Below are 27,134 nucleotides of genomic sequence, written 5' to 3'. Positions count from 1 at the left end.
CAATCTGCTGTTCGTTGTCCACTTGCTTTCCCAATGCGTGAAGATTATTCACAATGTGTGTGAATCTGGTTTGTAGATCACTGATGGATTCGTCCTTTTTCATGCTGAATAATTCATATTCGTGCATAAGTGTGTTTACGCGAGCTCTCTTCACATCTGTGGTTCCTTCATGTGTTTCTTGAAGAATGTCCCACATTTCTTTTGCTGACTTGCAGTTTGACACTCTAAAGAATTCTTCTGCACAAAGAGCAGATGTTATAATGTTCTTAGCCTTAGCATTATAACCTACCTTTTTCTTGTCATCATCTGACCAGTCGGCTCTAGGCTTGAGAATCATTGAGTCATTTGTTCCTGCAATCTTGGGAATATATGGACCGTTTTCAACAGCGTCAAGGATGTCTATGCCACTGGCTTCCAAGAAGATTAGCATCTTGTGCTTCCAGTACATATAAGCTGTTCCGTTGAAAGCTGGAGGTCTTGCTAACGATGCGCCTTCTCCCAGAAAATCGTTTGAGGCCATAGTGCTTTTATGAGTGTTACCTCTCGAAAAGTTAGGCTTTGAGGCCAATTTTTGGTTGGTACGACCTCGTAATAATCGGAATATATCAGAATGTATCAGTTCTTTATGAAATTAAATCAATTTCATACACACAGCGGAATTTAAATTGTGGCATACAAGATTAGCAAGTTCTGTTAGATTGATATGAGATTAACCAAGATGCATACAAGTCAAATTATCAGATTAAACAATATTACTTATCACAGACTATGTTTAACATGCATCTAATATTAATCACATATACAAATATATCAAGATAGAAAATTAAAGGAGTTAAGGGTTAGAGAAGATTGCACCAAGAATTTATACTGGTTCAGTTGTCAACTTGACAACCTACATCCAGTCCTGAAAATCCAAACGGATTTCAGATTTTCTTCTCCAATAGAAAGAATCAATTACAGATTGTCCAGTTTCCTCCCCGAAACCTATCTATCTTAATGATCTCTTTCCTATTGATCACCCTCTGATCCTTGTAGATACTCAGCAATCTAACACAGAATCAAAGTCCGACTCTTTCTTGTTGAGCACTCTCACCCAAGAAAGTAGCCACCAGTTTCTAGCTGGCTTTTCTCGCTTTCGTTTTTGTTTAAAAGAATTATTACAAACAGAATACAGGAAGAACAAAAAGTAGTCTTCAATCTTGGTCAATGTTGCTTCTCACAATTCTGGATATTCAAGGATTGTTTATGAGAACCCTTGTCTTTCAAGATCACTTTTCCAGCTATCTCATTGATTGTTGATAATCTCTTTTGCTGTGATCTGAAAAAGTAATCTCAGTGTATTAACCAAGTGTTATTGATAGTTCTTTTGTATATCAAGAATATTCAAAGTGTATTTCAGATTGTTATTATTGTTTGAAAGAATGATTGAAGACAGTTTATATAGTTTCTGAAAAACATATTAATCAATCGATTTACCAATCGATTTCGTAAAGTGATAAACCAGTCTAATCGATTTGCCAATCGATTATCGTGTGTCTTGTTTTTCTTGAATCTTGAAACTATATAAGCCAATCGATTTGCCAATCGATTCTTTAAACAATAATTTTCAGTAATTATGTTAAGACTGATATGAATCGATTTCGTAATCGATTGCAGATGTTATGTTCAAACTGAAACACATATCAATCGATTGCGTAATCGATTTATCAAGTCTTCATAATCGATTAACAAATACTTAAAATCGATTTGATCACAGGCTCAGAGTTCACTGGGTTTTCAAAAGGTTCTGTCAATCGATTTGCCAATCGATTGTGTTTAAGTCAGTGACTCAGCTATTTTGATGTTAATCGACGTGCCAATCGATTTGTATGTATTTGTCTGAAAACGTTCTTACCTGGGATTTAGTTCAATCGATTTGCCAATCGATTGCAACCAAATTTGACTTGATTGAAATTTTACAACATAGATTGTCCAATCGATTTGTATGTCACAGGAAAGGTTATTTTGCAAGTGATATTTAAGTAATCGATTTGCCAATCGATTACCCTTAAAACTGGGGTTCCACTGTGACTTGTCCAATCGATTTCCCAATCGATGTATTTCAATCAGGTTTACTTTGTGAGATGTATAATCGATTTGTCAATCGATTACCCTCAAAACTGGGGTGCTACTGACTTGTGCAATTTTCATTTCTAATTCAGTCACTCGATTGCCCAATCGATTATACCAACACAAACAGTTGTGTTTCCTTACACCCTTGTTATGCAATCGATTTCCCAATCGATTTGCTTCAGTCAAAAGTCAACTTTTGTTGATTTCTTGTGTTCCAAGCAATATATTCCAAGTGTGTAGGATTTGATTGTTGTTCCTGAAATCTTGCTCAATTCAAATATTAGATTTATCATGTATTGTATGAACATTGTTGAATTGTTAATTATGTCAAAAATTAGGAATCAAAGGATCAAAATCCAACAAAATTGATTTAAAGTATAAGCAAATCTTTAATCTTTAATAAAATAAATTTTAAACTCTTGATAAAATATATTCAATAATTTTTTTTTACAACAATTTCTCATGCTCGCAATTAAAACATCATACTAATAAACCAAATAAATTTAGACTACGCTACAATATAATTCAACATTAATATTTTTTTAAAATAAAAAATATTAAATAGCAATCATATTTTTAAATTTTTACATCTTATTTTTGGATTTTTATTTTACATTTTATTTCATCAAATAGATACAAGTACCATTATATGTTGAAAAATAATTGACAATCAAAGTACAATGAGTCAAACAATTATCATATATAATAAGTTATCATACCAATTTTACAAAATATTTTAAAAATTAAATTAGATAATTGTGATAAACATAATTTTCCCTCATTTTAATTTTCTTAATTATATTTAATTATTACAAATCAATAAAATAATATTATAAGATAACTATATTTATAATATATAAAATATTATTTATAAAATTAATTAATTAACATCCTCGCATTGCGCGTAACATAGTCTAGTTTTGATTTTAATTTAGTGTATTGTGAATGGCATTTCCACGCATGAGAGGGAGACATTTGTATGCAGCAATCTCCACGTGTCAAAACGAGAACCAGTACAGATAAAAAATCTTCCCAAAATAAAATCTCGAAGACGTTACATTACAGTAACAGCAACGAAGCTGAGGAAGGAAGAAACAATGAGTAGCAGAGCTATACTTTTCTCTTTCTCTCTTCCTTCTCCTTCACCTTCTTCGTCACCACTATCACGCTCCAGAAACCATCCCAACCATCCACCTTCTCCCTTTCCATTGCAACTGCTGTCCCGCCGTAGGGGAAGAGGAAAGGTATGGGCAGATGTTAAGTCCGAGAAGCACGTGCCGGAACCTTCCACCAAGTACCAAGATCTCTCCCTTCACAACAAAGTAGCACGTGCAGGTTTGGATGGTGATGATGATGTGGAAGAGGAAGCAATAATAGGCTCTTCACCGTGGTGGCAAGTTTTCCCCAAAAGATGGGTCATTGTCATTCTTTGCTTCTCCGCTTTTCTTCTATGCAACATGGATAGAGTAAGTCTCTTTTTCAACTTCTTCTATGAATTCATTTCAATTACAAAAGAGATGGAAATTTGAATAACTAACTATCCAACTAACTAACTAACTAACTTTATAACTAATTAGGGAAGGAGAAATTATTATCAATAGCGGTGGAACTAATGTCCATTTTATAGTTGTCCCTGCTAGAATTTGAACTCTCGTAACTGAGCTCACACCTCTTGGACAATAACTAACTAAACTAAGTGTAACTACCAACTAACTAACTCTCTAAGTTTCATGAGAAGCTGTAAGTATATAAGCATGATTTATTAGTAGTTATTACTTGGTATTGTACTTAGGGTATGTTTGATTATCTACTGCTATAAGTATTTGTGAGACTGCATGGGAAATCTTATGGAACAACTTATGTCATGTTTATGAGTTGTTTTTGGCTTATTTCTATAAGCTCTCTAGGATAGTTTATGAAAACAACTTATAGGTTATATGAAAATAATTTTAATATTTTATCTTTTGTTATAGAACATAAGCACTTGCATTATAAGTGCTTAACTAAGTTTTTTATTGAAACATGGTCTTGGCAACTAAAGTGAAATGCAATTGATTAAAGCCCATTTTGGATTAATTTTTAACTTATGGAAGTTTCTAATTTGAGATAAGTGTTTCATTCTTAACTTATAGGGAAAAAAATACTTTTATAAGTTTGCAAGGAGTCTAAGTAAGGGAATTTTTGAATAAGTTGAGGTAGATAACAATGTTTACATAGCAGTCATGTGGAAAATCACGATCTTTGATATTGTGGAAAATTACAGTCAAATTGCAATTGCATGACATCAAAAACCTTGATGTTGTGGCAATAATTGCGATCAAGAAACTGTTTTTTATAAACTTGGTAGATAATTTAATTTGAAATTATAGAAAACTTGTTATTTAGAAAAATTATGCTATGTAATCATAGGCTCCAATAAATTGCAGTGAGAGAGAGAAAATGGTTGAGTTAGGTTAGTATTGCAATGGAGTTTTCAGCTAGCTTTAGCTCTTAGAAAATTACATCTGTTTCATATTTACAGGTAAATATGAGCATTGCTATACTTCCAATGTCAGCAGAGTACAACTGGAACCCCACCACTGTAGGTTTAGTACAGTCTTCTTTCTTTTGGGGATACCTCCTAACTCAGGTAAATGTGGTTTCATTGTGATTTAGGTTTGATTAGTAACTTTTTGTCTGTTTGAATGAGTTTAAAATCAAAGTCAGGACTCTGATGTGTAGGTAGTTACTTGTTGCAGATTGCTGGTGGTATATGGGCGGACACAGTCGGAGGAAAACAGGTTTTGGGATTTGGCGTGATTTGGTGGTCCGTTGCCACAATCCTCACTCCTGTAGCTGCCAAACTTGGGTTACCTTTCTTACTTGTTGCCCGTGCGTTCATGGGAATTGGGGAGGTGGGTTATGTTATTAAAATGTTCTAAAAAACATGCTTTCTTGCATTCTACTGGTGGGATTAAGCTTACAATTGCCATTTTGGGCCTGATTGGGTTGACTCATTTGGCGTTATCTACTGGAATAAGCACTTGTGAGACTATTTTTGGAGTTTATGGAAACAACTTATAAAATGTTCCTAAACAATTTTGCTAATATGAAAAAAAAAATGACTTTATTTTATCTTTTGTTATAGAAATAGCTTATGCTATAAACTTTAATAAAGTTGTTTATCCGAACAAGACCTTGTAGGCAAAACAAATTATCTAGTAAAGGAAAAAAGGGGAAATGTTCGTTGTTGAACACCATATTGCCATTGATTTTAGTAATGGTTTGATTTCATATAGTTGGTGATGGTACAATATGATAATATTTATTTTCCATGTGGAGCTCACTTCTTTTGGATCTTACTAGGGGGTTGCTATGCCGGCCATGAACAATATTCTATCAAAATGGGTTCCAGTGGCAGAGAGAAGTAGATCATTAGCTCTGGTCTACAGTGGCATGTACCTTGGATCAGTGACTGGATTGGCCTTTTCGCCTTTCCTAATTCATCAGTATGGATGGCCATCAGTGTTTTACTCCTTTGGTTCTCTAGGGACAGTTTGGTTTTCTATATGGCTTAGTAAGGTTAGTATTTGCATGTATAATTATTTCATTTCCTGCATCAGTGCTTCGTTTTTTCAATAGAAATGCTTTTTGTCTCACATGCTAATCTTTTCTCTTGTTATGGGAGCTGTAGGCACATAGTTCACCACTTGATGATCCTGAACTGCGGCCAGAAGAAAAGAAATTGATCGCTACAAACGGTTTTTCCAAGGAACCTGTGAAAGCAATACCTTGGAAATTAATTTTGTCGAAACCACCAGTGTGGGCCCTGATAGTGTCCCACTTTTGCCACAATTGGGGAACTTTCATTCTTCTTACATGGATGCCAACATACTATAACCAAGTAAGTTTTTTTTGGTCATGTTTGCTGACGCAATTTCGTGTGAACAAATTTAGATTTGTTCTTTTATTTGCTTGCTGATGCTTTTGATTTTTCCATCTATAGCATTTTTTTATGAAACTCTTCAATTACAACAGAGAATTGATATTATTAGCTCTTCGTTCTTTCTCCTTAGACCTTAGTCTCCCTTTTAATTCTATTATCTTCTCATCCATTCATCTCATTCTATTGTTGAAACTATCTTACTTGATAATAATAACATAATCTATTGCTATAAACTAGCAAGTCATTACATTTATTTACTTGTCAAGATTTGATGTTATAGATGGTTGCTGATATTTAACATTTTAAGCATATTTCTACTTGAATAATTCATCAAGCTTCAATTCTCAGCACTGTAAAGAATCAAGATCAAAGCTTGTAGAGTTCAGCTTTTGACTTATGTGTTAACTAACATCTTGATAAGCACAATATTTTTATTTGTAATCTTCTTGGATACTTGGAAACAAAATGACATTGTTAAAGTAAACAAAACTTACTTTCAAATATAATCATAGGTCTTGAAGTTCAACCTTACAGAATCTGGATTATTTTGTGTTTTGCCGTGGCTTACAATGGCAATTTCTGCAAATTTTGGTGGTTGGATTGCAGACACTCTTGTGACCCGAGGTGTACCTGTTACAAGGGTCCGCAAGGTATCTCCCTTCATTTTTTTCTTTGTATTTGAATATCATGATTTATCTCATTTTGATATTAGAAAACAAATCCATTCATTGTCTATCTCCTAATACTAATAATGGAAATGACAACATTGCTTTCCAAATGTTCATTAATATTTTTTAAGCTAGCTTCAAAAGGTTTTCTACATAATTTGGAAACAAATCTCCTTTGCCTTATCTGTCCTTAAGTATCTAGCCGTCTAGTGCTTTAACTTCTGTTTGATGAACTCAATTCCATTGCTATTTTCTACCAGGTTATTACTTCATACTATAGTTCTACGTTTTCTTCGCAGATAATGCAAACAGTTGGGTTTCTTGGACCTGCTTTCTTCTTAACTCAATTGAGCCACATCAATTCTCCTGTGATGGCTGTTTTGTGTATGACTTGCAGTCAGGTTCGCTTCTTGTTCTGTATTCAATGTATTTCTCATTCTGATAAAGGAATTCTTCATATAATCCTAACATAAAATCGGTTCTTATATGTCTCCCCCTAAATTTTTTCTAGAGAAAGAACCGTTACTACTATATTTTCCTAAGTCATAATTTTGATCATAGTTATTAATTCATACCAGATACTACATATTCTGCAACTTTGACAGCAAAATTAAATTTTCTTGACAGTAGTGTCTTGGAACTTCTCTTAAGAAGGCATAACTATATATTTCATTTTTCGCCATAACATCATTTAAAACAAGGTAGTGTTGATTCATCCATTCATTCCTTTCACATTTCTCGTTCCTCACTCGTTTCAAATTCTTACTGAATAGGGAACTGATGCATTCTCTCAGTCTGGATTATATTCAAACCATCAAGATATAGCTCCTCGATATTCTGTAAGTGGATTCATTGTACCTGAAATTTTCGGTAGCATGGAGTTTTATAAATTTGATGTGCAGAATATGAATGCAATATTTAGTCATGTCCTCACCATTGGTTAAATCCTTGTTTTTATGGAAATAAAGAACATTTCTAAATTCATTTCCTATATTTCTAGGGGATATTGCTCGGTCTATCTAATACCGCCGGAGTACTTGCTGGTGTCCTTGGAACAGCAGCAACAGGTTACATTCTGCAGCATGGTAAGTATTTGTTCCTCATAGTTTGTTTGAAGCTTAAAATATTAGGTGAAGACATGAATTATTTTGTTATATATCTTAATGGTGAAGATTGAGTATAAATATAGAATATAGATTTGTATTGTCCAAATCTGAAAAATATCAATTTGGTTTTGATACTTCGGTATAAAGTCGGGCAAGCATAATTTAAATCTTATCATTGAAACAATGAAATGACACCATTCACTCTTTTTTGCTTATTATCAGGCTCATGGGATGATGTTTTCAAGGTTTCAGTTGGGCTGTATTTGGTCGGAACCGTGGTGTTTAACCTTTTTGCGACTGGTGAAAAAATCGTGGATTAACATACTGTTACTGATAATTGATACTTTGTCATGTAACACGTATAGATACATCTTGAGTACTTTCTCACAGAGGGAGGACTACAAGAAGAGAAAGAGGTTCAATTACAAGGCAACTCTTTTATCAGAACTTTATGCCCGACAAAATGGTAAATTTTGTGAATAGAGCATTGCATAGATCAGAGGGATGACAGATGTCCTTGTTGACCTTGAAAGATAGATTGGATTAGCATTATTTAATCCATGATGTATCATCTCATGTATTTTTGTCCCATATTTGGTGGGAAGTTCATAGTGATTTCTTAATTAACATCATATACGTGTAAATATAAATTTCCAAACCAACACATCAATTTTGTGATAATGAATCAAGAAAAGTAGTCTGTGGAGTAGTATTTTTCATCAAGCTTCTTTTGTCTTTACATTTTCTTATCTGCCTATTTTACTTGCAGCCTTTAGTCAACTAAGTTGGTAGTGTTAGTGTTGCAGAATGCAGACTAATTTTTTAATCTAACTTTCAAAATGAACTGCTACATGCTTCTATTTCTTTTCTTATGGCACCGGGCTTTGGATTTCTTTACATGAGAGTGTTGCAAAATTCATATCTACTTTATACATCTTGATATACATAAGTAATTTTTAGTTGAGTATATAACAACTTTTTACACTGTCAATAATTAAAAAAAACCCATGCATGTGAATATGTAATCTTGTGAGATTTGTGATATAGTTTAATGCTACTATTGATCAAACAACTTCACCTAAACACGGGCTTAGGATAGGTAATTTTGGGCAAGTGTAGTCCTAGCTAGTAGCTAATGACTAATTGAGTGGATTAGTATATGACATGAAATTTTGACTAATGTAATATGAAGTTTCTAAAGTGTCTATTTATAGAGACACTCATATTAATTATTAAAGAAAACAATTATTAAAAAATATTGTAACCCTTGATAACTTAATATATGCATTGGTTCGATGACTAACAAATGCATTGAACTCAAGTATTTCAACGACTTGACTAAGTAATACATTAAATTTATTAATTTTGTTACATTAATATATCTATTAGAGAATTTCAATTATATTTTAGAAATTTCCCTCACAATTTTTGAATGATGCACAAAATTTCAATGAATTAATTTGTAGTATTGAGTTAGATTTATGTGATGAGAAATGATAGTTATTCAAAGTCAAATTTAACTGTAATACTTTCGGACTTCAAATTTGAGCTACTTTCTCCCATGATATGTATCATTTTCCAAATTAAAAATGATTTTATATTTATATATTAATATGATGAATGTATTATTGATGAACAACATGAATATGAAAGCCCTTATGAATTGGACCTAGTATATGGCACATATACAACAAAGAGGACACTTTAGCAGCAAACTGTAAACTCAAATTTGACACACCCATGACCCAACCAACCGTGAAGAGACTCACCCTCCCAAAAACAACAGTAAATAAATATTAAAACAAGGAATCATAAAACATGGTGAAATGACCACACTGCCCTTTGTACAGCATATGACCGAATCAGTGACATACACAACCACCCAAACACATCCTACTTGGGTTGCTGAAGCTGACGTGGATGCAAGAACACACGTAGACCATACTTCATGAAAAGTGTGAGAGACATCTTCTGCTGAACCCGGTGACCGGGAACCGGTGAAATCCGGTAACGAATCAACACAGCCGCAGCAACAGACTTCATCTGAAGGTAAGCCAAATCCTTCCCCAAACAAGTCCTCGGTCCAGCATTAAACGCAACAAACTTATACCCATCTTTAGGCGGTTCGAACCGGTCTCCCTGAACCGATAACCACCTCTCCGGTTTAAACTCCATACAATCTTCACCCCACACACTCTTCATTCTTCCAACTGAATATATCGAATACGTCACCGTTGAACCCGCCGGAACCACCGTCCCGTCCGGTAAAACATCATCCTCAACAGCATATTTAAAATCCTCTGGCACCGACGGATACAATCTTAGCGTCTCAGCCAAAGCCGCTTTCAGATAAACAAGCTTCTCCGCTTCCTCAAAATCCACTGCCTCCTCCGTCCACCGGCTACATTCTCCGCCGCGAGAAGCTTCCAAAACCGCTGTCAACTCCGCCACAATCTTCTCCTCCACGCTTGGATGATTCATAACGAGCCAGAAAAACCAACTCAACGCCACCGACGAAGTATCCCTCCCGGCGAGAACAAAATTCAGCGCGATATGTCTTAATTTTCCGGCGTCAAACGGTTTTCCATTGCCATCGCGTTTTTTGAGAAACCGCGAGAGAAGATCGTCGGAGGGAGATTTCTCGCGAGCCGAAACGGCGTCGTTCATGTAATTTTCAACAATTTTCAAACTCTGTTTTAATTTCTTTTCGCCACCGATACATAGAAGCTTCTGCATCCTCCATAAAAACCAGGGGTAAAGTAGTCTTTGCAATGTAGTTTCAGTGGCAGTATCAAAAGAAACAGAAAACGGGTTTTCGGGTAGATCCGGGGAGAGAGTTTCCGGATCTTTACCGAAAGTAAGTCCACAAATGTTATCAAAAGTTAACCGTAAAAGAAGGTCTTGTAAATCAACCGAGTTTTTTTCTTTAGCGGCTTTGTCTAAAATACACCATAACCGGTTTTTAATGGTTCGGTTAACCCAACGAGCCATGGCTTGTCGAAGAGTTCGATTTGTGAATTCAAGTGCCGCGGTTTTACGTTGAACAAGCCACGTGTCACCATCGCTGTTAAAGATTCCGTGTCCTAAAAGATCGTGGAAAGCGGTTTGCCATGTGGGTCCTTTTGGGTAATTGTCGAACCGGGTTCGGAGGATGTGTTCTATGTTTTTTGGGTGGCTTGTTACTGTGTAGAAGCCTTGTTTACGGGCTAAGAATGGGAATGGGAGGATGCAGGTTTGGTAGGTTGATGAACCGCCGGTTTGGTTGAGGTTTGAAGTCATCCAATCGTGAAACCGGTTCCGGTTCATAAAAAGAACCGGAAGGCTGCCAAAAAATGGGTAAACTTTTGGACCGGTTAGGTTTCGAGCGAGTAAGTGGAACCAAAATAAGTATGCGCATAGTGTAGCTGCGAGGGTGAAAATAATAGGAAGTGTATTTGTATTCATTTCAATCATCATGATCATGCTATGAATAAATGATATCATTATGAATGAAATGTGTATGTATGCTATAATAACTATTTTTGTAAGGTGAACTTTGAAAAAGGTAATTGGATTTTGGTTGGGTTTGAAGTTTAAGGATAGATAGTGAAGTTTATATGTATAAGTAGAGAATGGGATGGGATTTAGGAGAGGTTGTTGAGAAATTTTTGGCTTCTTACATAGTCGCTGTTTGGTTGATAGAAGGTGTACGTGTGACACATATGCAAATTAGAAACGTCCATGCATGCATGCACTTATTATGTCTATTTCTATTTTTAATAAGGAAAAAAAAAAGAATAGGGTTTAGATAGAGTATTAATACACATTTATGTATTCAATTTTAAAAAATATATGTATTTAAATGTGTATCCATGTGAGTATCTATTTTAATTAATATTCATATTTATATATTTTAAATGCCTAAATACTCTTAGTCGTACCTATCACATGTGTTTGAAGTAAAATAAGTTGTTAAATTACAAAATACTATAAAATTTTAATACAATTAAGAAAAGAGATTAATTTATATGCAATGTAACTTTTTTTTTACACATGCAACCAATAAAAACATGTCTAATAGGTATTTGTAGAGATATTTTAGTAACTAATTTAAAAAGGTAACATTATTAAATAATTTGATTGGACGCATGTGTAAAAAAAATCTATGCTGTCAGTGCATATAAATTAAATTCTTAACAAAATATTCAAAACTCTTTAACATTAAATCATCAAAATAATAAACTCAAGTATTTAAATTATCCAAAACTATATTGAATCACAAAAATATTTATTTGATTTAGTAATATTAATAGAAATAAAACAAAAATAATTAATTACTAGACTAAACACAAACATATTTGAATTAAAATAAAATAAAATATTGAAAAAAATTAATGCTTTTTTTTAAAACAAAAAATTAGTATAAAATTAATTATTAATTTTATATATGTGTTAGTTAAGAAATATTTGTACTCCATACAAAAAAATTAAGAGATACTTGTCTAACTTTTGTTGTGATTTTATTTGTATATTTAAATTGGTAGTCTAAATATTATAACTCATGATAAAATATATATCTTTGTTGATACTTTTGTATATATATAAAATAGTATATATGATAATTGGGTACACGTCAAGTGGGTATTAAAGTACTGAAACTATACTCATATCCATTTATTTTTGCAGATAATTATTTGTGTCCGCACAAAGATTTATAATGCTGAATTTTATCTTACCATTTGTAGGTACATATATTTTGCATATATTCAATGTATATGAGTCTAATGGCCTTATTTGATTTAACTCTTATATTTGAATCTCTTATTTTCATACATTCATTCAACTTTTCATTTTTCTCTCTATTTCTCTATTTCATTACATCACTGATTTATCACACCACTAATTTATCACACCACTATCTCTATTTCTTTCTCTCTTATGGTGTTAAATTAATGAATATTTAAGTGTCCACTAAACATTTTTCTTATTAATTTTGTTTCTACAATTTACATTAGAGCTTTTTATTATGAAGCATTAGACCTATCAATTTGAATTAGTTTCATCAAATCATTTTTGGATCGAGATATATTGGGCCAAATTTAGGATAAGTTTATACATCAAGGAGGTAGGTGGAATTGCATAATTACCGTGAGCCAGCAAAATATATGACTACTTTCATCATTATTTTTCTAAAAATACCTCACACATTGTTTGAAGTATTCTAACGAGCACAAACTGCCTAGAAGTGTACTTTTATCATACAAATTTATTTTTTTTAAATGTGTGCATCGGAATTTATGTTGGTGTATGTGAAATTGTTTTCTTATAATATTCCGTGGATTACAAATCAAACAAAATTTATTACACTTAAACCTTTTAGATTTTGACAATTATTATACTTAAAGCTATTTCAATAATTATTTATTTCCTTTTTCTAATGTCCTTTTATCATTTTCATATGAAGCATTAATTAAGAGAGTTAATCTTTAATACGTTTATTTTGTGTATAAATATTAAATATTATTTTCTTTTTGTCAAAATTTGACTTTTCGTTTTTTTGTTATAAAAAAATATTAATATATAAGATCGATAAATTTAGGTATACCTTTGTAATCCTTGTATACCTTTGGTTTTGTTTATAAACCATTAAAAAGATAGTAATATTAATAAGACTTTTCTCGAACAAATGTATTAATAAAAGTTATATTTAGAAAATATAATATATATTTAATAATTTGAAATTAAACTTATATCTAGTAATAAAAGGAGAGTCAAGTGAAAAGTTAAACAATGTAAATTTACATTATAGCAGTTATTGTCGAGAGTCATGGATGGAGAGAAGAGTTCCTCTTATAAGTATATATAATTACTATATATTAATATGTGATATATTTATTATTATTATTATTTATAAACACATTAATAATATTATATATATATATATATATATATATATATATTATATTCAAGTTATAAAATTATCCTGTGAAACAATTATTTATATTTTTAAATTAACTAATAACATTTTTTAAATTAACAAAAATTTATATATATATATATATATATATAGATATATATAGTTAAACTATTTAATTTAGATTAATTAAAAATGATTGAAATAGCGAAAAAATTTAGAACATAAAATAGAAAAATCCGTTTATACCTTTGTTGCTAAGTGTTAGAAACACAATATTTAGTAAGCAAACTCATAATTTCTGTCTGTAATTTATATTGTTATTTTGAGTTTTTCTAATTACCTAAGTAATTTATTATTAATTATTTTGAAAACCTCTTATGTAGTATGTTTCTCGATCCGTCCATGTTGAGAGCAACTTTGAACTAAATGGTAACAATATTAAGAGTAATTTATAAATTTTCATTTAATAGTGTTAAATGTTTTTCATCACTATAAAATTTTAAAATTTTATTTTTAGTTTTCGTAAAAAAAATTACATAGTTTAGTTTCTACAAAATTATTATGCGATCAGTTTGAATCCCTCTTGAAGTATCAATATATGTTAACATATGTTTTTCAAATAATTGTTTTGCATATATGTTTACAATATTATAAAAAGTTCTTCTACAAATAATTAAGCTCAAAAGTTAATTTAAATATCCATATTTTAAGGACTTTTTATCTAGAGCATATGATATTTAAAAAATTCATATTTAATTTATTTCAAAATTAAAAAATTATATATTTATGCGGATGAACTTTTAACAATGTTCTAAGCATGTTTATAAAAAATCATTTAAAAATTTAAAAGTTAAAATATATTTCATTTCAACAAGAACTAAAACAATTTATAGAATAATTTAGTAAAGATTTAAAACATATAATTTATTTTACAGAAACTAAAAACTAAAAACAAAATTACAAAATTTTATTTAACCCTTTAATAGAACTATATAATGTCTCTTGTTAACCTTCATTACCCATCTTAGACTATTCTTATTTTATATTCCCTACCAACCATAAAGCAAATATATTTTTTACTAAACCACAAAACAAATATATACAGCTGTGTGAAAGCAAGTACATATAGCCCTAACTACTTTAGTTTCTCACATGACCAATTAACACACATGCCAAACTCCTTTGATTTAGAATCTAGAATATTGCATATAGTTCACAGTTGGTGTGTTTTTAGCTCCGACTAAGATCGGACTTAATCAAATATTGATCCAAATTTTAAAATCATATTTATATATTTAATAAAATTGATTAAAATAAACTTGAAATATAATTGTTCGATATCCAACGATCAAAAATACATTAATCGCATATTGTATGTTGTTTTGATTGTATGCTAGTACTCTTGAGCATGGCCAGCTATTGCGGCATACCAGCTCACATGTATTATAGGATTTGAAAATAAAAAATGTTCAGAATTTAAACTTGATTTTATGACTAAATAAAAAGTCCAGATTTTTTAACAAAAGAAAATAGAATCAAATTTTCAACGTTATTTATGTTATTTATAATTTTTTTTATATTACTGATATTATTTATAATTTAAATAAACAAACTTTTTTTTATTTTTAATATTTTTCATTATACCTCAATTTTTAAAATTAAAACAAAACTCTAAAATATTTGAAATATGCTCTTGAGAAGCATAGTGCAGTACTACTGTAGAGTGCAAGAAAAAGAGTAGTTAGAGAAGGTATACCCAAAAGAGAAAATGGGTTTGCTGAAATTTTTGGAAATGACTTGAAATCTATTTGCAGTGTTTCGTGTGTGACAAACATGTAGAGAGAGTTTACTAGCTTATAATTAACTTCTATATGGAGTGGAAAAGCTGGAAAACTCCGAAGAAAAACACACAAGTATTAGTGTTAGTCAAACGTACGTTTGTAAGAAACTAATCTTATACGATGAACTACAGAAGTTGTTAGTCCAATATATACCGACCTCACACATGTAGACATGGCAACTTAAATTGCATTTGTAGTTAGGTAGGTATTTTTGAGTTTCGAAAATTTATTTTTAAATAAATTTATGTAATCGAACATATTACTATAATCGTATATTAGGTCGTTCTTTTTAAGATGTTTTGTAGTATTGCTAAAATTGTGTAAGACATATTATTAACCACGAAGTCTCAGAGTAAAATTGTATTGGAGTTCTAGTAGAAAACCGTGTTGGGAAAAATAGCATAAATTCAAAAGAATTAAGACACAATCACAACACAAGAATATAACGTGGAAACTACAACACATAGACTTCTCTCACTCACACCAGACACCCCAGTACAACCACACTCTTACAAAGCAAATATTTAAGCTAAGTCAGATACAAGCTTAAAGAGCTATTGCTGACTAGTGCATTTGAAAACAAAAGATCAAAACCCAATATATAGCCTTGGCCTTCTCCTTATTCTCCCACACTAAAGGATGTGAGACTTGCAATCAACCTCAACAATCTCCACCTTGATTGTAAGAGTTACAGCTTCCACTTCCATTGTCTTACCGACAATCATACTCCACCATCAAACGTACACTTCACTTGGAACTAAACCATCCCAAGAATTTTCTCCACTTGGAACTAAACCATTCCAAGAATTTTCTCATGTCGAAACCTAGCTGAAATTTATGGTGCAACTCCCATGTTGGCTTCCAGAAAGTTCTTCAGCCATCGACACATCACCACACACCTTGCATCAATGCCAACCAATGCCCGTGTGCTGTTCTGAATCTGCTAGCAATAACTTGTCCTTTTTCATGGTATAGCAGAAATACCATAAGGACAAACTTTATCTTCTAGATGAGGTCACCATCATCTCCCAAAACAAGGGAGACCTTGTCAGCACTTGTCTCAGAATCTTTTTCAGATACTGCTCCACCTGGACAATTTCTCTTCACATGCCCAGACTTTCCACACTACCAACACACCAAATTCTTTGCATGTATCTTCTTCCCATTAGCCCCACTTCTAGTCAGCAACATTGAGCTTGATGAAGTGTTTTCATCATTTTTCATTCTCCTTTCTTCAGAAATAATTTTAGTTGCAACTTTTTCAAAACTCAAACTTTCCTTCCCATACATCAGAATAGGTTTAAGATGAACATAAGAAGGTGGAAGGGACAAAATGAACCTTAACGCTTTATCTTCATCATCAATCTCAACTTTGATAGATTCCAACTCAGAGACAATATTATTCAAAGTACTAAGATGATCAGAGATTTTCGTACCTTCATCCATGCGCAGATTGTGGAATTGCTCTTTCAACAACAACCGATTTGAGATGCCCTTAGCCTGATATAACCCTTCAAGCTTCTCCCAGAGTTGCTTGGCTGATGACAGATTCTGCACATTCGCAAGAACATTCTTTGCCAAACACAGACGAATTGCACTTGCAGCTCTCAAATCTAGTTCCTCCCACTTGTCGTCCTCCATGTTGGAAGTGTTTCCTTTCAATGCCTTGTGTAATCCTAATTGTATAAGAACATCCTTGACTTGTACTTTCCACAAGCCAAAGTTGATTCTTCCATCAAACTTCTCTATGTCAAACTTCATAGCGCTTGAATAAGACATAACAGCTGCACGCAGACTGTAAACTGTGCACCAGGTAAGTTCCCAGGAAAGAGAGGTGGGTCACAACAGACACGCTTAAATACCAAGTCTTTCCTTAGCCAGAACCTCCATAAACAACACTTTCATAGTATCACCTTTCCCCTAACAATACCAAGGATAATTCTTTTCTGATGTGGAAGATCAGACAAAGCTGCAACCACAGAGCATACTAAGAAAAATTATCCTACCGAACCTCCGAACCTGGCTCCTGATACCAGTTGTTGGGAAAAATAGCATAAATTCAAAAGAATTAAGACACAATCACAACACAAGAATATAACGTGGAAACTCCAAAACCGGAGAAAAAACCACGACCGCTACCTAAACCGGCAACCAGAGAATTAACACTATGTGAAAATTGTTACAACACATAGACTTCTCTTACTCACACCAGACACCCCAGTACAACCACACTCTTACAAAGCAAATATTTAAACTAAGTCAGATACAAGCTTAAAGAGCTATTGCTGACTGGTGCATTTGAAAACAAAGGACCAAAACCCAATATATAGCCTTGGCCTTCTCCTTATTCTCCCACACTAAAGGATGTGGGACTTGCAATCAACCCCAACAAACCGTTGACACAAAAACTGCTCTAAAAGGATAGTGATATTTGGACCACTAAAAAATCGACGAGACTACGACATAAAAACCGCTCTAAACATTGAAGGGACTAAGTTGGAAAATAAAGAGATAGTTGATAAATGCATGCAATTGTGTTTTTCACAAAAGGTTGACACACTTTATATAGCGATGAAAATAAATTCGCATATGTTTCTATCTAATATAAGATTTAGTATTTATAGAATTAAAAATTACTCAATATATAAGAGTTTTCTAATGTAGACTACAACAATTTTTAAATTTACATACATACTAACATACTCTATGTTCCAACATGAAAATTCCATATACATACTAACATACTCTATGTTCCAACATGAAAATTCCATATTTGAACAGATAAGGTGGAGAGGTCGGAGATGGACATTCGATATCTACACCTCTTCACCAAGTGATTTTATATTCTTTTTTTATTGACAAAGTGTAAATTTTTTTATATTATCATTGGATCATTTATCTTTAAATTTATTAGAAACATTTGATTTCAACAATATATATGACTATTATTTGATAATATAAAATATTTTACAACAAAAATTTATGTCAATTAGTTAGTTTAGTTGATGAGTTAAGAATATTGAAAAAGTATTGACAAAAAGATTAGATGTTTAATTTTGATTGCTGCTACTTGCATTGTTTTTATTAAATATTTTTTGAATATTATAAATTTTAATATATTCTCAATAAAAAATTGATTTTAATTAATTTTTGTTATTATTATTTAATAATTATTATTTTATTATATTAATTATAATTTTAAATTTTATTATTTTATAAAGGATGGAGATTCATTGATTTTAGAAATAACTCTACTTGATAATTCATTATTAAACAATAGATTTCATTAATTCAAATGTTGATTATTGACATAATATATTAATAATCAAACACATTTTTATGTAAATTTGAAATTTGTAACTATGTAATCTAATAATCGATATTTATTTATATTTTTTTAAAATATTATAATACATTCATTTGAAATTAGTAAATAAGGTATCCAAGTATTAAAATTTTATAAAAATTTATGAAGTTGATCTATTCAGTAAGAAATTTTGATTTGACTGTGGGATTAGTAAAATTCGTTTTTCATAATAGATTATCAAACGAAGTAACTCATTGCATAGTTACTCAAAGTTAACAATATATATAGATTGAGAAAACCCAACCTAAGTCGGAGGTGGGGATGGAGATTCAATTTTCATTTTTCAAACACGTCAGAGTTTGAGACTTAATTTTTGCGTAGAATCAAGGACGGGGTTGGGAGACAAAATTCACTGTAGTTCTAATACGGGTGACAAAATGGGTTAACCTCGTTGGATTGACCCATATAACACTTCATTTTAGCCATGTTGACCTAAAGTTTTAAACTTGACCACGTAATTTAACTAATCTCTTTTAACCTGTTAAAAAATGAGACAGAGCGGGACAAATTGGTTCATCGGGTCAGATTAGAAATTAAAAAATAAACTATTAACCACGAAGTCCCAGAGTAAACCAGTATTGGAGTTCTAGTAGAAAACTGTTGACACAAAAACCGCTCTAAAATGATAGTGATATTTGGACCACTAAAAAATCGACGGGGCTACGACATAAAAACCGGTATAAATATCGAATGGACTAAGTTGGAAAATAAAGAGAAAATTGAGAAATAAATTCAATTGTGTTTTTCACAAAAATTTGACACACTTTATACGGTGATGAAAACAAATTCACATATATTTTCTATCTAATATGAGATTTAGTATTTATAGAATTGAAAACTACTCAATATATGAGAGTTTTTCAATATGGACTACAATAGTTTTTAAATTTACATACTAGCATACTCTATATTCCAACATAAGAATTCTATCTTTGAGCATATAAGGTAGAAACTTTTTCCAAAATTCGAAGTCAGAGGAGAAGGCGGCGATGGACAATCGATTTCCACACCTCTTCACCAAGTGATTTTATATTACTTTTTTATTGACAAAGTGTAAATTTTTTTTATATTATCATTGGATCATTATCTTTAAATTTATTAAAAATATTTGATTTTAACAATATATATAACTATAATTTGATAATATAAAATATTTTACACCAAAAATTAAATTAAAGTAAATTAGTTAGTTTAGTTGATGAGTTAAAAATATTGAAAAAGTATTGACAAGAAGATTAGATGTTTAATTTTGATTGCTGCTACTAACATTGTTTTAATTAAATAATTTTTGAATATTATAAATTTTAATATATTCTCAATAAAAAATTGATTTTAATTAATTTTATTATTATTATTTAATTACCATTATTTTATTATACTAATTATAATTTTAAGTTTTATTATTTTATAAAGGGTAGAGATTCATTGATTTTAGAAATAATTCTACTTGATAATTCATTATAAACAATTAATTTCATTAATTCAAATTATTGATATAATATATTAATGATCAAATGTTTTACGTAAATTTAAAATTTGTAACTACGTAATCTAATAATTGATATTAATTTATATTTTTTAAAATGTTATAATACATTCATTTGAAATTAGTAAATAAGGTATCCAAGTATTAAAATTTTATAAAAATTGTGAAGTTGATCTATTTAATAAAAAATTTTGATTTGACTATTGGATTAGTAAAATTCGTTATTAATAATAAATTATCAAACAAAGTAACTCATTTCATAGTTACTCATAGAGTCAACAATATATATATTGAGAAAATGTACCCGACGTGTGTACCCAACCTACATTGGAGGTGGGGATGGAGATTCAATTTTCATTTTTCAAACTCGGCGGAGTTTGAGACTTAATTTTTGCGGAGAATCAAGGACGGGGTCGGGAGACAAAATTCGTTGGATTGACCCATAATAACCCTTCATTTTAGCCATGTTGACCTAAAGTTTTGAAGTCGACCACGTAATTTAACTAATCTCTTTTAACCTATTAAAAAATGGGAAAATGACAGAGTATGACAGGTTGGTTATTCGGGTCAGATTAAAAATTAAAAAATAAACTATTTATCTTTATTTATTTAATTAAATAACTAAAGAATTTAATGATATATCAAATTTTGGTATAATATTTTTTCTTTAAGTTCTACCCTTTGTTTAAACTATTTTATTTATATTTTTATTCTCCTTATCAAATAATTAGTTTAAAAAAATTGTACAAATTTTTATGACTTCTATTATTTTATTAGCGAACACACATCTACATAGTATTATATAGTTGTGGGAAAAATAGTCTAGACAACGTCACCAAAAGAGATTTCTTGAGATAGTTTTTTTCTTAATTAGTGTCTAGACTAACTAATCTATATATATTTTTTGATTAACATGCACGTATTAATTAATTCAGACATATATTTAAAAACACTTAGAGAAAGAAATCGTCTTTCTTGATATATTGGGCCTTGGCCCTTTGTTTACATGATCCAATATCATTTGACCAAGAAAAACCCAAAAGGGGGGGTTTGAAAGAGGCAATGGTTCTAATTTATCCACACGTCAAAGTCACAGCCTCAGCACCTAAGGATATCATCAACCTCCAAGGCTCCAACTTGTCATAATTTTCCTACCATATATGAAAATTTATATACACCAAAAATAAATAAAACAATCAAGATAAGGCACATGTGGAGGACTCGTGGTATAGACTTTCCATATCACCATTCAAAACTCAATCCAACGGTTCACATTCACTTATTAGATGTAACCACAAAAGATATATTATATTATCATATCATCAACACTTAGCAACCACACTCCTCAAATTCACAAAATTCTTTCCACCCCATTTTTATCTAAGTAACATAGTTACCATAATTTAGTTCCAAAATTCCAAAGATTGAAAAATGGCTTCAATAATCATGTCATTTGTTCCATCCACCACTAGAGTCTTTGCAACAAAGGGTACTTCAAGTGGTGGTGGGGGTGGTAGTAGTATCAAAGAAGAGAAGGGTATTTTTGATTGGATTATTGGAGGGTTACAAAAAGAAGATCAGCTTCTAGAAACTGATCCTATTCTCAAGAAGGTGGAAGAGAAGAGTGGTGGAACTACTAGCAATGGTCGCAAAAACACTGTGGCTGTGCCACAAAAGAAAAAGGGTGGTGGATTTGGAGGCTTGTTTGCAAAGAATTGAAGCAAAAAATTTATTTGCTTTACTTTACTTTTTTTTTTTTTTCTTATTTCAAATGCATGCATTGTTGTATTTTCTTCCACTTTAGTTTTCAACATCTTGAGCTTATGGATATATTGTATGTTATTAATTATGCTGGATGTTGGTAATATATTGTATTTATATTTTACAGAAGAACAAAATCTATATTCATTTTGGATCAGTTACTACCAACCAGGTATAATCTGTTTACAATTTTAATTATGTTGCCAGTCTTTGGTACTCATTTTGGTAATTTACTTGTTTATCTAAATTTTGATTTTAAAATTGAAAAATTATTTTCATGCAGTGGATAATCAAATAAGATAATAATACTGCTTATGTCCTTATGTATAAGATGTTGATGATTAAATTACAGGAATTAAAGTTCGGTGTTGTATCAAATTTGTTAAAAATTTGAAAGATTTTATTAATTTACCTTTGAACATAAAGAATTAGTTTATGTTTTTATTGTAGTATTTATTAGTTATTACAAAAAAATATATACATAATTAAGAGTACTATTAAGTTAAATGTCATTAATATTATTAAGTTTATTAAGTCATACGTTTTTTTTTTCGGATTCAAACCTAATAGTATGAATTAATTGTAGTGATATTGACCGTCTCTTATAAAATAAAATAAAATAAATATTTTAATAAATAAATAATTAATGTAGTTGAAAAATAGAAAAAAAATATTATAAAAAGAGTAAGAAAAACTATCAAGATAATGTTATATAGTCATGGAGGTAGTAATCAAATGGGGAGTTACAAGTAACAACTAAATCTTATAAAATCAGGTGATTAGCTTTTACAGCTTGTTATTGAAATATTGTGTGCAAGTGAGGATCCTTTATGATTAATTAAAGGAAGATGATTACTTAATTTGCTTATAGTATGAAACTATGAATTCATTGCATCAATGTGTGTCATGTAGAGTTAGGTTGTTCTTTTGTGACTTGTAAATAGTTGGGACTCAAATCTTATACTACAATGAGAATAAGTAGCCTTGTTATGCAAATTAAATTCCAATAGAACCAAATGAAGAAAGGAAATGTCAAAATGAGAATGTTACAACCATTAAATGGTTTTTAATCAATATAATAAATATTGATGACTATGCATATGCACTACTAAATGTAAATTTTCCTCTAATCAAAGATGCAAATTTCAACTGATATGAAATGTATGTCATAACTAACTCCCCAAAAGTTTGAACTTGTCATGAGAAGACACATGAATAATTTTATATTACATTATTTACATCTCTATTATGTACCCTCTCACAAAGAGGACTGGGAGATTTTGAAGGATTAACAATGTATGGATCCACTTATTTCATATTTCATATTGAAATTTAATTACTTTTATTACAAATGGAGCTATAAGGTGGTTAAGTGGTCCGCAACAATATATAAGAGTTTGAGTAAAATGAAAATTATAAGTTCAACTCTCATCACTGATAAGATAATAATAAACATGATTTGGATTGTATGTCTTGAAATCTCATACATTCATGCACTTAGTATATCGGTGACCGTTATGTGAATCAAAATCTAAAATATAGAGTTTGAAATCTGGACAGTTCAATCATGACCAAACAGTTATCAATATGATAACTGCATGAAAGCGTGAGCTTCTCACTGCGTACAATCCAAATCCCAACTAACAACTAACATTGTCATTTAAATTTAAAAAAAAAACTACATTTATTATGAGAGCAAAGATAGAACTTTTAACCATTATTTGACCATACATATGAGATCATGCTAGACACAAGTTATCAAAAGCTTAAGCACATGAATGATTTTATATGAATATCTATAAGAAGGGCTCATTCAGGTTCTATGATCAAATTTCCTTAAAGAAGAATGCGTAAATTCTTCTCGAGGCGCCATGGTTAAAGAATTTGATCTAGAAAAGGAAGAATGAATGTGGATGAACTCAATGCAATCCTCAACAGCAGCTGCCCTATAATAATCAACAACAGAAATCCCTATGGTCTTTGATCTTTCCATTGAAGACGAAACTCGGTTCGAAGATTTTCTCACAGATGAACAGCACATAAGTTTTTTCACTCTTTCTGCAACACCCTTTAGAAACTCAATGGTGGAAAATTCTGACCTCCAAGGAATCCTTATTATGCAGAAGGACTTTCCATGAAAGTTTCTAGCTGCTCTCTTCCTTATGTTCTTCTTCCATGACATGCTTGTTTTCTCAAAGAAGTAGTTTGTGTCATTCATTATTGTATTTCTCTTTTATTTTGTATTTGGGTTAGTGATAGTGTTATATACAATATTAGAGGGAGTGAAAGATAAAAGGAATTGTAGGTAAGACACAACAACACAGTGGTTAGAAAGGTTGGAAATATGGAATGAGGAAGATTCTGATTTAGTTAGCAAAGTTGATTAATAAAATTTCATTTTTCTATACAATGAAACAATTTTCATGGTTGAGAGATTGTGCGTGAAATTTTTATAAGAAAAAATAACTAAAAATGATCTTTATTAGGAAACAAGTGTGTTCTTGTTTTTCATGAGAATTGTTTGTCATGAAAGAAATGTGTAGAAGGTACAAAGACTAGTTCCAAAAAGGTGGGTTAAGGATGGTGAGAAAAAGAAGAAAGTATAATGGGTGAAAAGAAAACACAAATGAGCAGAGAAACTTGTTCTCTTATTTCTTATGTCAAATGCACTGCCCCATTGACTATGTAGACATTTTGGTTCTCTAAATTTGGATTTTCTTGGGGCCCCTGCATTTGGAAAAATCAAAAGAGAAAAACACTTAAATTATAAGAAAGATTGGATGTCAGCAAATAAAAGATTGGATTGTTGAAAATATTTTATTAGTTTTGAGTATTTTAACTCTAAATCTCTTAGTTAGTACTTACTTCTTCAACATAAGGTGCCCAAGCCCTTACTTTAAACCTCCCAAAATAAATGAACTTTTTCTATAAGAGGTTAGTTATGTCTCAAATAAACAAAATTGTTCAGTAAAAGTAAATAACATACATAAAATTAACTCAGTTGACAAAGTGCTCTATTTTGAAGCCTAGACTTGAGTTCAAATCCTTAATTTTTTTCTATAATCTTTCTCATGTAAAATATATATTTCTTATAAATATTACTTTGTTTTCTTTTCTATAATGCTAAATTTGCCTTTTAATCAGTGGATGATAGGTAAACATGTAAGCAAAATTTCTGTGAATGGATTTTAAAATTTTCTTTTTCTAGAAACTCCAATTGTTCACCCTCTAGCATAATGGAGGAAAACAATGGCGAGGAACTTTCATCGCCTCTGCACATATTTTTCGGATGTATACTTCCGAACAACATAATTTGTCCAGAAGTTCTAGACGGCACAAAATTTGTGTTTTTTCTAGATGTGCGTATCCGAAGTCATGTTGGGGTCAGAAAAGTTCCTCCTCCCCATTCAATGGCTTACAAAAGCCCAAAGAATTGCCATGAGCTGCAAGCTAAGATTTAACCAAATGGTTGCAGAGGATTCAAGCTGCCGGACTTGCAGTCCCTCCAACTACACCTCAACCGTTGGATTAATCGAGATGAAGATATAATACTCTCATCTTTTAACCAAAAAGATAATGTGAGCTATAATTTATCTGACATGCAGGATTAAGATGATGTGTGTCCTTACAGTCAAAGAGTTTCATCAGTGAAAACTTCATCTTTCATAAAAAACATGATTATGTGAGGATTAGTATATTTTATGTTGATTTATAAGACCTTCATTCTATATATTAACAATAAGAAACAAATAATTCAGATCATAGTATATTCTATTCCTCCAGTTCGGCTACATTCCCACCATGAACAATTGGCATGAACAACACATGCTGTAGCCGCTTCCGCAACTAGTATATAACGCATATTTTCCTGCAGAAATATAACAAAAGAGAAAAACAATGCACGCTCCCTACGCAGGCATCACCCTGATCAGGTTCGAAGGGACTGTCTCAGCCTGAACTGCTAGCATGCTATGCAGATACAGGCACCCCTGGTGCATCTCGGGTGTTAATAACAGCCGAAAAGATAAAGACGGTACGAAACATGATGATACTAAAGAAATTTATTTCCGAGAATTGGATAACACAACCAAAGTAGAATAAAGTTTGAGTTTCTTAAATGTTGTTCACAAAACTAAACTTTGTATTATCCTTTAGCTTGAAAATACTTCACCATCCTGACTGGCCAGTTGTGTATCTAGCTCCAAGCTCTCTCTCAAATGATTTGCACCCTTTATATATTCCTGCAGAAAGAAATTGAATAAGATCATTTCATCTCAGGTGACAAAAGCCTAGATAAGTCAAATGAGCAGCAAACATTTTCATGAAATGGTAATGAGGAATTATTATGATTTATGATCTTTCCTACTAGGTATAAGTTTTATTATTAGGATCTTTATATACATGATTCACAACTTTAATTTTTAATCTATATTAAGTGAAAATGCCAAGCTTATAAAAAAGTTTTTCAGTATACTAAGCCTTACCCCTCCTTGGCACTCAAGTAAGATTCTGGCAAGTAAATCTCTCCACCAGCTTCGCCATGCTGTTCTCCGCTGATAGTTTTCTTTGCAGCAAGAAACTCTGCACTCATAGCATTCATTCCCTGCTTCAAAGCTTCCTCAACATCACCATAGCCATGTTTCTCAGCATACTTTCTCACATCCTCAGTTATCTTCATAGAGCAGAATTTAGGGCCACACATTGAGCAGAAATGGGCCACCTTTGCACCTTCTGACGGCAGAGTTTCATCATGGAATGACATGGCTGTCATTGGATCCAACGACAAAGCAAACTGGTCCATCCATCGAAACTCAAATCTTGCCTTGCTTAATGCATCATCCCATTCTTGAGCATGTGGGTGTTGTTTGGCTAAATCGGCAGCATGAGCAGCTATCTTGTAAGCTATAACTCCAGCCTTCACGTCATCACGATTTGGCAATCCAAGATGTTCTTTTGGAGTCACATAACAGAG

General features: G+C 31.4%; 4 protein-coding genes across 9 annotated transcripts in view; 2 read left to right on the top strand and 2 right to left on the bottom strand.

The window, feature by feature from the left end:
- Positions 1 to 3,163: 3,163 nt before the first annotated feature.
- LOC101489199 (sodium-dependent phosphate transport protein 1, chloroplastic) lies at positions 3,164 to 8,534 on the top strand. 3 transcript variants are annotated; one of them, XM_073368562.1, is made up of 10 exons: positions 3,164 to 3,578; positions 4,634 to 4,741; positions 4,851 to 5,006; positions 5,458 to 5,673; positions 5,786 to 5,995; positions 6,550 to 6,687; positions 6,966 to 7,106; positions 7,479 to 7,544; positions 7,706 to 7,790; positions 8,034 to 8,534. In XM_073368562.1, exons 1-10 carry the CDS (start codon positions 3,210 to 3,212, stop codon positions 8,129 to 8,131), a joined length of 1,587 nt encoding a protein of 528 aa, XP_073224663.1. In that variant the 5' UTR covers positions 3,164 to 3,209; the 3' UTR covers positions 8,132 to 8,534. The 3 variants fall into 3 exon arrangements, 2 of the variants coding, with proteins under 2 accessions (XP_073224663.1, XP_004500238.1); XM_004500181.4 differs by having other exon boundaries at positions 3,165 to 3,578; positions 7,005 to 7,106; XR_012163155.1 differs by lacking the exon at positions 8,034 to 8,534 and having other exon boundaries at positions 6,986 to 7,106; positions 7,706 to 7,789.
- Positions 8,535 to 9,385: 851 nt separating this feature from the next.
- LOC101488875 (cytochrome P450 86A1-like) lies at positions 9,386 to 11,384 on the bottom strand. The gene has a single exon (XM_004500180.4). It carries the CDS (start codon positions 11,292 to 11,294, stop codon positions 9,705 to 9,707), a length of 1,590 nt encoding a protein of 529 aa, XP_004500237.1. The 5' UTR covers positions 11,295 to 11,384; the 3' UTR covers positions 9,386 to 9,704.
- A 10,249-nt stretch (positions 11,385 to 21,633) lies between these two features.
- On the top strand, positions 21,634 to 22,319 carry LOC101488529 (uncharacterized). The gene has a single exon (XM_004500179.4). The coding sequence runs from the start codon at positions 21,833 to 21,835 to the stop codon at positions 22,118 to 22,120; it is 288 nt and encodes a 95-aa protein (XP_004500236.1). The 5' UTR covers positions 21,634 to 21,832; the 3' UTR covers positions 22,121 to 22,319.
- Positions 22,320 to 25,741: 3,422 nt separating this feature from the next.
- The window catches only part of LOC105852155 (phosphomethylpyrimidine synthase, chloroplastic), a 6,014-nt gene continuing 4,621 nt past the window's right edge, over positions 25,742 to 27,134 (bottom strand). For 3 of the 4 annotated variants that reach the window (XM_012715819.3, XM_073368552.1, XM_073368551.1), the window contains exons 6-7: positions 26,647 to 27,134; positions 26,209 to 26,403 (exon numbers count right to left, since the gene is read on the bottom strand). In XM_012715819.3, coding sequence (XP_012571273.1) covers positions 26,394 to 26,403; positions 26,647 to 27,134 — 498 coding nt within the window. In that variant the 3' untranslated portion in view covers positions 26,209 to 26,393. Of the gene's footprint in view, positions 26,152 to 26,208; positions 26,404 to 26,646 lie in introns of those variants that run through there. The other variant, XR_012163152.1, reaches the window with a different exon arrangement.

Source organism: Cicer arietinum, chromosome 5, assembly GCF_000331145.2.
Source record: "Cicer arietinum cultivar CDC Frontier isolate Library 1 chromosome 5, Cicar.CDCFrontier_v2.0, whole genome shotgun sequence".
Classification (NCBI taxonomy): domain Eukaryota; kingdom Viridiplantae; phylum Streptophyta; class Magnoliopsida; order Fabales; family Fabaceae; genus Cicer; species Cicer arietinum.
This window is presented reverse-complemented; position numbering and strand designations above follow the sequence as displayed.